This window comes from Microcebus murinus, chromosome 16, assembly GCF_040939455.1.
Source record: "Microcebus murinus isolate Inina chromosome 16, M.murinus_Inina_mat1.0, whole genome shotgun sequence".
In the NCBI taxonomy this organism is placed as follows: Eukaryota; Metazoa; Chordata; class Mammalia; order Primates; family Cheirogaleidae; genus Microcebus; species Microcebus murinus.
Window position 1 is genome coordinate 45,305,397 of NC_134119.1, and position 14,342 is coordinate 45,319,738.

Here is a 14,342-nt window from a genome sequence, read left to right on the forward strand (position 1 = left end):
CTGACCCTGCTGGAGAAGATATGCCAAGGGTGTGGGTAGGGGGACACCATGGGGTGAGCCTCTCTGCTCTCCAGGGTGGTCAGCTTCTCAGCGCCCCCAGTGACCAGGCAGGAGGACTTGGAGAGAAAACACCCTGGACCTGTCAGCCTAGCAGGCGATGCCTGGCTCCTGGCCTTCTAGGACACATGAGAGCTGACGCAGGTAGGACCAATGGAGCAGGGCCAGCCCGAGAGGATGCTCCACTCCCACAGGTGGCCAGAGCCCAGGGTCAGCAGGATGAGGCCCTCCTCCGGGGTGCTGGTCTGGAGACAGAGTTTCATACAATGTGAGCAGCTGCTGGATGAGTGCTAAACACACAGGAGAGCTGAGTGCTGGTCCTATTATACTTAAAAAAGTTGCGTGACCCAGGAGAGGGACTGTCATCCCCCAGGTCCTCAGAGCTCTCCTGTAAAATCAGCAGGTCCTTCCAGCACTAGCACATGGCAGCTCCTATGCTTTTGTCCATACTGCTGTAGATGCCAACTTCCCCCTTACAACATGAAAAGGAAAGGCCTTGCCTCAACTGCCTTTGGTGTCTATAACCCATATAGCTATTAAACACTTGCCCCCTTCAGCCAGCAGAATGATCTGAGAGTGTTAATCCATGTTGATCCCATGTTCATCTTAGGGTCGGTGGGCATGCAGGTGTTTACAGTCCATAAAAATGGTCTACATCCATCTCTGACAGAATTGTGTAGCCAAGTCTGTATTGCATGCCAGAGACATGGCTGTGGCTTGGATGTTTCTAACTAAGGCACGGAACCCTTTGATCCCATAGCATGCATGCCCACACACACAGACGCCCACCTCCCCTAACTTACCAGCACCCACCAGAGTGACCTTGGACATCCAGAGTAAGTCAGCGCCCATGTGTGTGGGCCTTAGGTAAGGGCAACTTCTTGGAGGTTTTTAAGACTGAACTTGTGCCCCAGTGCCTGGGACCTGATGCATGTGGGTGAACTGAACTGCAAAGAACACCCAGGCTGACAGCAGCAAAGCAAAGTGGGGGTTCATGGCACTGGCAACGGTCCCTGATGGGCATGGGGTGCTGGGCCTTTGGGATCCTTTTGGGGATGGGGATCCCCTCCTCAGTCTCCCAGTGACTCATAGGGGCAAAGTCTCCAATAAGCAAGATGGAGTGCTGACCAGAAGCCTTGGCAACACTCATGTTCAGCTGCGCAGGTCAGCACAGAATAAATAAGACACATTTTACTTTAAAACTGCAAACCTTTTTAACTTAGTTGATGATGGTTGAAGGAGAGGCAGTGTCAGGTGATAGAAAGAAAAGTCCCTGGGAGGCAGGAGACCTCAGCTTCAGCCGCCCCATGAGTAGTGATTTAATCTCTCTACGCCTCAGTTTTCCCCTTGAAATATGCACAAAGGGACGTTTTGACTTTTTAGTTAGTTCTTCCCAGCTGTAAACTCTGCTTTCTCAGAGACACTCCTGGAGGGCAGGGCCCACCCCATCACTAGTAAGAAATGAGCATGAACAGTGCCATCAACCCTGCAGCTATAAATCCCGCAAGGAGCGGGGGGATCCTGTCGGTTGTTCCGTTCTTCAGTTGTGGAGCTTTTGCAATTCTTGGAGCTCGACAGCTCAGCAGCAGCGAAGTATCCAGTATCCTGAGTGTCTGTCCAGGGTGTGTCTGGAGCCTGTCAGCAGTACAGCTGGCTTTGGTTGCCATTGACCCTGAGGTCTTTGTAAGAACCGGTTGCATAAAACCCTCCCTCCTCGTTCGTGTGCAGCAAGATTGCAGTAATTGAAGTCAGGGAACTGTACAGCCAGGGTCCCAAGGGCCACTGGCACACTTCCCCTGCCGGGGAAGCCGGCACAGAGGCACATCTTGATGGTCGTCTTGTCCTGCCTGCTAGGACCGGGAGTGGCAGCTTTCGGCTTCAACGTGAATGAAAACATTTTATGCTACAGGTGGGAACGGCTTTCGCCTACCCCTCAATCTGTCAGAGAAGTTGCCTTGCCTTTCTAAATTGCCTTTAATTTACTGTTCCGTGACAAGCCAGGTGTTCCATTTTTCCAGACAGTGGGGAAGATGGCATTTGGACAGGACAGGCGGTCACTCAGCAGATTCCTGCCCAGTTTCTCAGCAGTCTTCTTTGACCAGAGAGGAGCACACTTTCTTACTCATCTGTGAATTCTTGACTTTACTTGCATTAAAAGCACCATACCTGGCATTCTTAGGTGCTACAGGCTGCTGCCAAGGATGAATCAAATGCAGCATGCTCCGGCTGCACAGCCTCAGAAATGAATCCCAGCAAATTTGGCTACTGAAGCTCTTCTCTGACAGGTTGTAAGTTGTGAATCACCCCATCTCTCTCACCCTCTCACCAGAGGCAGATGACAGTATAGCCTCCAATTGCTGAAAGCACAAATGTCAGAATCCTAAGCCTGTGTTTTCTGAGACGACTCTACTGTGTCGTATAATGTCAGCCAGCACCGAACCCTGGAACCTCTGCCCCGTTGATCTGTGTGCAGGTGGGACACACTGGACAGTTCAAAGTGCATCTGTCAGACAGGGCAGTCAGCTTCAAGACAACATGGTGAGTCTGCACAGACAGGAGCTTGGAGGTCAGCGGCAAAAGATTGACATTAATCAAACAACCACAGAAATGAGAGTGCAATTCTCAAGTGAAATAAGCACTCTACAGGAAATGAATCCGATTTCCATGAGATGATATCATAAAAGAACCTGCCCTTGTCTCCTTGGGGGAGTCTGATCTCCTTGGGGATCAGACTCCCCCAAGGAAGGTTGCTGGAGACCGCTTCCTCTGAAGGATACATAGGAAATACTAGGAGAGGAAAGGGAAGGGCACAGGGTGGGGTGGGCCCCAAGCTGAGGGAACAGCGTGTGCAAAGGGCCCGCAATGGCAGGCACTGAAGGGCCCCTATGTGACAGGACAGAGACAATGGGTGGTGATGCCAATCAGCTAGAGGCACTGGCAGACACTGATGGGTGGAAAACGATTAGCATTGCCTTATGAGCCGCCTTAAGGATTAGGACTTTGTCCTAAGGGACGTGGGTCAGTGGTGACAGGCTCTAATGAGGGGCTTGGGTCTACCTGGCAAGAGACGCTCACCAAGAGTTCTGAGGTCTTTGTGAAACTGGGGCTCGCCTGCTGCCACTCTTCAGGGAGGGGTTGGTGGACCATCGTGTCTTTCTTTTCATTTCAACTTTTATCAACTTTGTATCAACTGAAAGGCAAGGTCCCCAGTCATATGAATGGATTGACTTCGGGTCTAACAGCAAGGGCATTTTTTAAAATGGGGGAGAACCAACATTGAAAAAAAAATTGAGATCATTAACGGTGTTGCCTGCAATGGGAGTGCTGACTTTGTACAAATAAAGACGTGTAGCTTCTTATTATCAAAAGACACCATGAGCATCAACGCACTGCAACACAGGGCTTGAAATGACTGGATTCTTCAGGCTCTATCTGCCCGGAGAGTGGTGCTGCCCAAGTTCAGTGCTGGCTGTGACACACGCAGACCACGTGCCTGGCCCCAGAAGAAGTCTGTCCATTCAGATGGCGACTGCTTCAGGACCAAACAACAGAGAGGGATTTCCATGAGATGATATGGAAGGAGGAAGAGGGAGCTGGGTGCAGAGTGGGGCTTCTTTATTTCATTTTGTTTTAATCAGGCTTTCATTAGATGTGCTGAAGAGGCTGTGATTTCTCTTTAATCTATTTTTATTGAACTATAATTTACATATGGTAGAATTCACTTTTTTTTAGGTGCATAGTTCTCCAAATTTTGACATGCAATTACAGTTGAGTGACTGCCACCCTAATCAAGGCAGGGATTGTTTCCATCGCCACCTACTTCCCTCTTCATGGCTGTGACTTGTGGCTTAAGGAGGGGGCATGTGGGGGTGCAGAATGGTGGATGGTGCAATCCCCAAATCCAGGGAGGCCACCTGACAATACCATTTTCTAAGTTCCTCTCCCCAGACTGGGAGAGCTCAATCAATTTACTCAGGAAACTGGTGCTCTTTTGACCTCCCAAATTTGAAAAAAAAATTCATCCTGAATTCCAGAAACTACCTGGACAAACTAGGGGTTTGAGTATATCCCTGGGCAAGTTGCTGATTTTGTAATGACCTTGTACTCCTTTACTCTGAGCACTGGAGAGAGAGTACAGCCCCTACTCCAAGCCCCTTTCCAGATAGACTGATCAGAGTATCCCTCAAGACTCAGCCCCATCAGAAAGCCATCATTTCCATTAATTCCAGGCCTGTGGACAGCTTGCCATTGAGTTTGTGCAGCTTTCTTCATTTTAGCTTCGTGTTTATTGTGGCCATATTTTGTGCTCTGGAGAGTCACAAATTAAACAGAGACACTGGGACCCACCCCAAGCCCTTCTCGGACTTCCCTTTCTCCTGGCTTCACTGCCGGATTTCTGCAGTGCCACCTCTTAGAGGAGGGCAAACATGTTTGGAGAAAGATGGGAGTCAAATCCCAGCAAAGAATCATCGTGAAGGGTGCTTTGGGTTTGCATTATATCATCATTTAAAAATAAATGAAAAGGTGTGCTCTTATTATGAGGATGATGGTGCACAAGCCTTAGCATATCCACAGAGTTTGTGGAAGGTGGGGTCCCCGTTCTCAAGGGAATTAAATTGAAGTAAATGGAAGAGAGAGGGAAGGAATAGGAAAACTGTTGAACAAAGGTTTGCCCGACTCCAACGGTGGAGTGAGTTAGCGCTCGGAATGGCCCCAGTGAGAAGGCAGAAGGCAGACTGGAGGAGGGCGGTAGCGAGGTGTGCTGCCACTCATTGCCTATGCAGAAGACAAGTGGGTTTGTCTCAGAATAATATTGGTACAAAATGTCTTATTTTAACAGAAGGTTTCTTTCAGTCAGGGATCCAGGGAAATCCCTGGCTGTGGCCTGGTGGCATTAATTGCCAGGTACCCCAGCTTTGAATCTCTTGTGTTTTGCACTGGGACCCTCTGCCGTCTGCTCCCCTTTCAAGTGGGTGTGACTTTGAGTTAACCCAGCCCCAGGGTTCTTTTATTTCTGGCAATTAGTCTTTCGAAAAATACCAAAAAGGATTTTGATTCTCTTAGAATCTGATGTTAAAACAATATTTAGTTTCTCTTGTGAGAGGAAATCGGTTGTTTGCCTACATCCAAACCTGCTGACCAAAAAAAGGAGGAAGGGCCGACTCAAAACAAAAAGGGATAGTGCTGAACCCAGGACATTGATTCTGGAAAAGAAAGAAAGTAAGAGCTGGATGTTGCTTGTGTTATTTTATGAAGAAATGCTGACGAGGTCAGAGGGGGTGTGTTTGGGGTACCCCCCACCGAGCCACAGCCAGGATGAAAATGTGGGTTTATGTATTCTTTGTAATCTCAGTTTTCCTTGAATAGAAGATACGATAATGAATCTCATTCAAGGCAAAAACATCAGGAGCCTCCAAAGTGAGAGGCTGGGGATCTTCTGTCCTCGGTCCCATCCAAAACCACAATGTCGCATGTAGGAGCCTCCCCACAGCTCTGGAGGGGAGGCCTGAGCCTGCCCGGGCAGGAGCCGTGTTCCACTCTCTCCTTTGCGCCCTGAGAGAGTGAGAAGGGCACTTCGGGGCATGATCTCCCCTTCTTTGTGGCCCCCCTGGGAGAACAGGGAGGGGGCTCTGCACCTCTATTTGGATAGGTCCTGTGAGCAGGGAGAATAGACCAGCACATTTGAAGCTAGGTTTTACCACTACAGAGAACTGAGGGGTCACTCCTCCCAGTGCACAAACATGTCTCCCCTTAGGGGGTGATGGATGCCCCCAGTTCCCACCATTACAATTCCTCTAGCACTGGCAACGGTTCCAAGGAACCACAGTTTTCTTCAAAAGAACACTTTCTGCAACCTTGAATCTGCCTGCATGACATGATTCCAATATAACATTTTTTCCATATTTACTTATGCATCCACTATTCCACTGGCACATGAGCTCAAAAGTCAGTGGGCACCTACCATGGGTGACAGGAACCATGTTCACTCACCTCCTCTAATCCTCTTGGAAACTTTGCGAGGGGGCATTGCCTCCCCACCCGGCTTTACAGCCTTAGAGGGGTTACTACAGGTATCCATGGTCACATGACCACCAGGGGTCAGGGTGGGGTCAAGTGTAGGTGTGTATCATGTCCCCTACTCTATGCTAGTCTGGACGTGGCTGTTATTTTCCCAATTTCAGTACACGAATCTAATCCCAGCACACTCTTATCAAAACTCCTTGCGTGGCCCACTTGAACCTAGGACGTTTTTCAATGTCCTTCTCTAAAAGTCTTTTTTTCAATGTCTTTGAGATAGCCTATAACCCCCACGCCTGCCTTTATTATGTCTGTTTCTACTTCTTCTGCCTCACCTTGCACCCCCTCGCCCTGCCTCGCTCCATCCCCTCCACCCAGCACCAGCGCAGGGCCTTTGCACATGCTGTGCTGTCCCTCCCACCTGGACTGCTCCCCTCCTCTGCATGGGTCTAGCCCCTACTCCCCCTGCAGGTTGGCACGTCCAGGAAGCCTTCTCCAGCCGTACAGTCTAAAACCCGTCCCCCTGCTGTGCCTTCTCAGAGCGTGCTGTGCTTTTCCTCTGGGGCACTTACCATGGTTTTCAAGTTAAGTATCATTTGGGGGTGATCATGCGCTTCATGTCTGTCTCTCCGGCCAGAGAGTAGCTTCACGGGGCAGGGCCTTGTCACCATGCCCATCACTGTGACAGGCACAGAGTAAGTACTCGGTAAATATTTGCTGAGCTAATCTAAGAAAAGGGATGAGGATTGGGGAAAAATAACAGTCATTTCACTTAGGGAATCATATTCTGGCTTATCTAGAAGTACCACCTTGGCCTTCTTGCCCAGCCCCTTAGTGCTGTGAGATATCCCAGAGGTCAAACAGGCCCTGGGACTCTCCCTTGGTCCTGGATGTCCTAGGATGTGAACAAAAGGCAGAGACCACGCAGGTTGACCCATGGCCCTAGTTTCATAAGCTCTATCCTCATTTTAAGTGCTGGGGGATAGTTCATCGCTAACTGATTTGTTTATGTGGTTCTGGTACCTTTCTCAGAGAGGAGCTGTGGCTATGTAGTTGTTTTGAGAATCTCAAGTTCAGATGAGGCCTGCAAACAGAACCTCTGGTTTCTCCAAACCCCCACACTGCAGGAGGTGAGGACAGGGAAGCTCTGGACCCCACCCGACTAGTGTTCTGGGTTCCAAGAGCCCCATTAGGGGTTTTAGCCTCTGGATCTTGAAAGCATGTTTTGGTCTTCCTGTGTTCCTTAAGAAAACACCTCTCCCTGGAAGATGAAATCCTAAAGCAATGAGCCTGCGAGCCAATTTGACAGCTGCTGGGAGAAGACCCTTTTGAAAAATGGAAGGCCGGGTAACTGGGGCAGGTTTGTGCAATATCACCATCTCCTCTGGCCTCCCAGCACCATTTTTCTGCACCTGTTTTGCCCCTGCATACAGACCTACAGTCCTCAGTGGGGACATTGGCCGGCTCGATATCTCCACAGGGCCCTGTGCCCAGCAGCTGCCCCTCACCACTAAAGCTGTCCACGTCATCTGCGATGGATGTTGAAATCTTCAACTGTGTCTTCACAATAACTACTTAGGGTTAAAACAGAAATTCAGCATTATCTAGACACATAAAAAACATTTGACTATTTTCCTGAACTATAACTTCTAATTTCTGCTTTATGAAAACTTTCAGGGCTTGCAGATAGCATTCAGCCATCCCAGAAAAGGGAACCCCTCAACATTTATGTATTGAAAAGGCAGCGTTTTTACTCTCCTACAGAGATGAGAATGATTTAATACTGAATGAGATCTTTAGAAACCATAACTTGAATTAGAGCCACAGACTGAGACCCTTCATGACTACTTTGAGTTTGGATAAGTCATAAACAGATAATGTCAAACCATACACAGGAAAACTGCTGGGATTCTAGAGATGCCCCAGGAAGGACTGTTTATTTAATTCACCCCAACAAATGATCCAATAATGTATTTAAAAACACAGAGACACAAGTCCTCCTGTATGAAGTTGTTATGGTTACGGAAGGAAAAAATAAATATTTGTGCACACAGAGATAACAAGAAATCTTTCTACAGTGAAAATAATCTCCTCTGGAAAGAGCTTTGAAAGTCAGAGATGGTGCTATCCCCAGACGGCACAAATTGGGGGCAGAGCAGCCCTGAATGCATCTCCTGGCATTTGCATGGTTTGTTAGCCCCATTTCATGATATTAAATGAGGGACCTGGGGGAGGAAAGTTGAACCGACACACAACCCAAGAGCACACTGAAATTTGTTTATTTCGTACAAGTGACGTCATAAGCAAGGGTTTTGCCTGTGTTCTAGTTTATCTCCAATAAATAAATAACTATGTACAACTATGTTGAGTTTACAAAATAATGGTGGAAAAACCTTTGCCTTACAAAAGATACATTTATACAATACATTTGTTTCCATACACTGAAGTACAACTTCATGCCTAGCTTACTTGAACCAAAGATCATCTGGACCTTATGTAGCAGAGTACTTTCTTTTCTACCAGAAAGCAAAGCTATACAGTGAAAATTCCTCAGTTTCTTGAAAATAAAAGGCCTGACTTGGCCTGCTACTTATTACTGATTCATATTTAATGTATTCCAGAAAATTGGAAGCAGTCTGAAACAATTGTCCTCAAATTACCGGGCAGACAAGCCCCCTGCAGATCTTGTTAAAATATAGATTCTCATGAACTAGGTGGGGTGGAACTTAAGATCCTACATTTCTAACCAGCTCCCACGGGCAGCTTCCAATTCTTATTTAGGGACCACGTTCCGATGGCAGGGCTTGAAGTCCACACTGAAATGGAAGAAATTCTCCAAGGACCTGATTAAGGTGGCCCTAATGGGGCCTCCTTCAGGCTGCACCCAGCTCCTAATTTCACAGAACTAGTAAAGCTGGTTTTATTTTGGTCTACAAAGTGACAAGAACAGTGCAAGTCGATGGATAATTGGCATGAATCACGCAGCTCAAATGTTCTTAAACTGTCTCCTGGGAGGTGTTTCTCTCTTATCTCAATCTAGAGCAACCATCTGAATAGTTTCAACACGGTCAAAAATAAGAACAATAATAATAATAAAGGAAACCGCATAAGAAGCTTAACAACTATTACTGTTTTTCAATCCGAATCAAAACAACAACAACAACAACAACAACACAACAAAACTCAGGCTCACTGTTTATAAAATAAAGATAAAAAACTCCTTGGGTTTAATTTCTATGATAGTCCAGCAACATTCATTTAATTACCACCTTTTATATCTTAACCTTTCTTAAAATTATTTTGCTCTAGCAACCTGGAAATTTCAGGATAAGTTAGCAAATCTGGTGAAAGAGCAAATGACCAACTACTTTCACTTTTAGTGTTTTTGTTTGTGTTTCACATAGGAGTTCTGTCTGGGCAGACAGCTAAGGGGGAAAGAAGTAGGGCCAGGCACAGGTAAAGTGACTTAGGTGGGTGAGTCCAGTTTCTGCGAGGAGAAAACGGGGAGGAATGAGGGGAGAAATGGGGTTTGCTTCATAAATTTTAGAGGGCTGGGGGCGGGGGAATAAATCCACCAAGGTAATTTAACTGCCACGGGACAAGTGGGAGTGTGCAGTATCTCTAGGGAAGGGGAGGAGGAGTGTGTGTAAAGTGAGGATTGGAGACTTACAGGTGGGGAAAAATGGGGAGGAGGAGCAAAGGAAAAAATTCCTAAATACTTAAAAAAATAAATATCTTGGTCATCACTGGGTCAAGGTCTGCCCAAAAGGCTGCCTACAAAAAACGCTCACCCGTCCCGCGCCCTGTGACGAGGACGGTACACACTACGCAGTCTGTGTCTTCATTGTAAAATCGCCATTTCTGCCCAGTTGTCCCGTGATGTCCTGAAAGAGGTTGGGGCTTCTCAACCCCCTTCCAAACACCTCCTCCCCAGCGAGGCACGCAGTCAGCGAAAACAGCTGGGGGAGGATGGAGGAGGGTCTTCTCCAGCTCTAACGCCAGCTAAAGTGCTTTTGGGTAGACAGGGAGTAAAGCTGGGGCCCGGGCGGGCACAGGAGGGAGGGAAAGGCCACAGCAATGCGGGCTGCGGGAGGGAGGGAGCCCCTCAGAGTCTCTGTGGCGTCTGCTCGGTCCGCACATGCTGCAACACCATCTCCTTGGCGGGGGCGGCGGACTTGTACTCCATCTTGCCCTGCTTCTTGCGCAGGTGACAGAGGAGTGCCAAAAGCGCCACCACCAGGGACAGGCTGGCGATGGAGATGCCCATGAGCACACCTGAATGCACCTGCCCTGGGGACGGGGGACCTGAGGGGGAGCTGGGCGTTGAGCTGGGCGTCGGGCTGGCCGGGGGCTCCCCAGAGCCGCCGTCTTCGTCATCACTCACCTTGCCGGGGTTGCAGTTGGTGCTAACCTGACCAGCCAGGGCCGAGTCGGGCCCACAAATACACTCGTAGCTGCCAGGGAGGTTGTGGCACTCGCCGCCGGCGCAGTAGTCGTTGTCGCACTCGTCGATGTCAGTGCACATAAAACCCTCATCCAGGATGTAGCCGTCGGGGCACCTGCAGCTAGCCGGGGTGTTGGGGTCGCAGTCAGCGGGACATGCAGTCTGGTTGCAGAACATCTGGCACCTGTGGGGCTCCTGCGGCCTGGGCACGAATCCCTCCGCACAGACGCAGCTGTAGTTAGTCTGGCCCACGGGCTGGCACTGGTACTCACAGTTAGCTCCGAAGCACGGGTCCACGGGCTCCACGCACTCGCCGTCCACCAATTCGTAGCCAGGATAGCAGTGGCACTCAAAGCCACCCTGCGTGTTGACACACCGCTGCGGGCACGGACCGTCGTCCAGCAAACAGTCGTCCACATCCTCGCACCGGTGCTGGTCAGCCGCCAGCTGGTAGCCGGTCTCGCACATGCAGGAGTAGGAGCCTGGCACGTCTGGGTTGCGGAAGCACAAGTGCTCACAGAGGTCGTCGCAAGACTGCTCGGTAGGTGCTGCGCAGGAGCGCCCGTCGGCCTGCAGGGCGGCGTCAGCTGGGCAGAGGCAGCGCGGCGCCCCGGCGCTCCCATTGCACGCGTGCTCACAGCCGCCGTTCTCCACGCTGCAGTGCCAGGCGCCCGGCGCCTCCCGGCCCCAGCGCGCCTCGGCCGCTCCGGGCGGCGCAGCGCACTCCAGCTCCAAGCCAAGGGGCGCCACCGCCGCGGAGCTGCCCACCGGCAGCGCCTGAAAGTCCGCGCCGCGGGCCGCGAACGGGGTGCTGTAGGTAATCGAGGCGTTGGCAGCCGCCAGGGCTCCGAGCTCCACCGCCAGGGGCCTGCAGGAAGCTGGGAAGTGGAACTCGCAGAGGAAACCATCGGCCTTGGTGTCGCACTGCTGCTCCTCCCAGGCGGGCTCGCTCGGTGCAGGGGCCCCAGCCGCCGAAACAGCGACGCACAGCGGGCCGCAGAGGGGCGCCCCATAGCGGTCGAGCCGCGCCCACCTGCTGTAGCTGGTGCCATTGTCCCCCGTTACCCACTGGAAGCCGCGCAGGACCCCGAGGTGCCCGGGGGTGCTGCAGCCTGGTGGGAGATGCAGGCCGATCCAGAGTCGCGGGACATCACCGCCGTCGCCACTCAGCAGCAGGGAGATGACTTCGGCAGCCACTGTGGAGCGCACGGTCATCAGGTGGCCCTGGAGGCGCTCGCAGATCTGGCTAGCAGCGAAGAAAGTCGCAGGGCCCCGAAAAAGCGCGAAGCAGTCGTGCTCGACGCACTGGCTGCCACGGGGTTGCGGTTCTGCGGGTGTCGGGAGCCCCAGGCCGGCTGGGGCCAGCAAGCCGAGGAGCAGGACCCCGAGCATGTTGCCCAGGTGCGCCGGGTGCAGGCGCCGGGGAAAGCACGGGCGCTGCCACAGGGCCGGGCCGGAGCAGAGGGGCGCAGGGTGCCGCTGGTGACAGTCGCTTGTGTCCGTCCCAGCCCAGGCGCTTCTGGCCATGGCGCGCGGCCCCAGCGAGGCAGCCTCTGACATGCCGTTGGACCGGGGCTCGAGTTTATAAGTGCGCGGCCCTCCCTCCCTGGACGTTCGGGAAAAGGAAGGAAGTGCCTGGTGGGAAGGGCTGATGCCGCATTCTCGGATTACTGGGTTCTCCGGACGCCATGCGCCCGCCCTCGAGCCTGGGATCACCTCGCGGGGATGAGTAAACCGGGCCGGGCTCGGGGAGGTTCTCGGGCGGGGCCGGCAGTCACAGGCGCCACGGAGGACAGCACCCTCGTAGCAAGGCGACAGTCCCCGCCCCCACCATTCCTGACCCCACTGGTGCAGCCCCTCCTTAGTCTCTTAGTCCTTCCCCACCCCCGCCCCCACCATAAATGTTACCACCGATTTCAAGGAAAGAAAGCCTGGATTGCAGAGCCCTGGGAACTGGAGACCCGGGAGGAGAGAAAAGGGCTTTGATACGACGTGGGGGAGACAGTGCCCAGCACTCTGGGAGGGGGTGCTCCGCACAAAGAGGACTTTGGGAGGGGCTGCCTAGTACGTGGACTTCCACAAAGACAGCGGTGGGTCCCGGTCTGGAGCCAGGGCACCTGACTCAGGAGACCAGGGGAGCGCTTGTCCCCAGAGGACAGTGAGTGTGACCCGGGCGAAGGTCAAAGCCAAGAGGACTGGCCTGACACCAGCGCCCCCTCCCCGTGGCTTGCTATGGACCTGTGCGTTCCTGGGCGCGCGCTGCCAGGCGCGAAGCCAGACCCCTTGTCGTCGCGTGGGGAATTCGCAGGGGGCTCTGAGCTCCTCTCACCCTTAAGAAGCCGTGGCGGGTGAATTGCTGCGCAGGCCCGTAGGGGCGGGCGTGTGGGGGAGCGCTTCAGCCTGTTCTGCTGTCGTCTGGGTCACGGAGGGACACCCCCAACGGAGTTCGCCGGCACCCCCGCGAGGAGGCGCTGCAAGCTCCAAGTGGACCCCACCAAGGTCCGTTAAGGAGCTTTCCATTTCGTTCGGAGGCTGAATCGATACAGAGGTGCATATAAATGCCACTGGTTCAGCAAAGGACATTGAAGGGGGACTGTCCTGTGGATGGCAGGGTGGGGAGAGCTGGGAGGAGGGGATGGGAATCTGTCACTTTCGACCTCATCCGCTTGTTCACTTACCAAGAATGCGGAGGGGTGGGTCCAAAACCTAACCCCAGAGGCAAACTTTGTTTAAAAACACCCTCGCGGTCCTCCTCAGTGGGCACTCACAGCCAAGCACCGGGAGGCGGCGCTGTTGAGCTCTAAACAAAGCCAAAGAAGCTGGAGAACTTGGGCTAAAAAGGGTTAAGAGTGTGGGGGTCGCAGAGGCCTAGCCCGAGGGTAGGCGACTCCGCTCCACGGAAGCTCCGCGTGGATTCCAGGGCTTACACCTCTTGCCTTCCTGGTTCAGTCTTTAAAGGAGAACAGGAGAGTGTGGCGTCCTCTCGTGCAAAAGGCAAGCACCAGTGGGCCGGACTGGACTGGACTGGCAGTGTCCAAGGGGGTGATTGTGGACACTCCGAAAAGGAAAGGGGGCTGGTAGGACTGTCCCTCCCTACACGGCCCAACGCCCTGGGGCAGAGAGCCACAGCTGGGACCTGCAGAGCTCGCTGCATCTCCCCAGGGCGGACCCTCTGGGAGGAGGAAGAGAAGAGCACCAGATTGCAGAGTCGGGCAGTCCCCAATGGGAGCAGGGCAGCCACTGGCTGCCTGGGCTGAGTCCGGATCGTGACTCCGTGACTCCGTTGCACAGCCTGCCCACTCCCGCCTCCAAAGCAGGGATGCCTGGGGGGTGGCCATGGGGGTGGAGAGGCTTCAGATAGGGGCAGGAATCCCGTTGGGGCGCTGCTAAAAGGTTCGGAAAGTGGGGAAAACTCCCAGGTGGATGAGACAAGAGAGGGGACAGGACCAGCTATCGTCTGCAGAGCCCAGTGCAAAGTAAAAATGTGGAGTCCCTCGTTCAATTGCTAAGAATTTCAACCCTATAACAGCAAAGCAGGAAGCAGGGGGTGGGGCCCTTTGGATGGGAGGGACCTCCTGGGCACGGCCCTTCTGAGCCCGCCTCCCCTAAAAGGGGCCGAGGATCATTTTCCGGATCCAGGGTTGCCCCACACCAGGTTTGTTGGACTCTTGGATGCATTCTACCTGATTCACCACCACCATTTTTGGTTGGGCACCCTATTCAGGTCTCCTTGAACCAATTACTGATTCTTGCAAAAAAGAAGAAAAAAAAATAAAAAAGGAAAGTATGAGAACAGCCCTGGTAACTGAGTCCATTGAAAACC

At 52.4% G+C, this 14,342-nt stretch overlaps 1 protein-coding gene across 1 annotated transcript; it reads right to left on the bottom strand.

Annotated features, from left to right (window-relative positions):
- Positions 1-8,338: 8,338 nt before the first annotated feature.
- THBD (thrombomodulin) lies at positions 8,339-12,284 on the bottom strand. Its single transcript, XM_012739207.3, has one exon. The coding sequence runs from the start codon at positions 12,077-12,079 to the stop codon at positions 10,181-10,183; it is 1,899 nt and encodes a 632-aa protein (XP_012594661.1). The 5' UTR covers positions 12,080-12,284; the 3' UTR covers positions 8,339-10,180.
- Between the last annotated feature and the right edge of the window lie 2,058 nt (positions 12,285-14,342).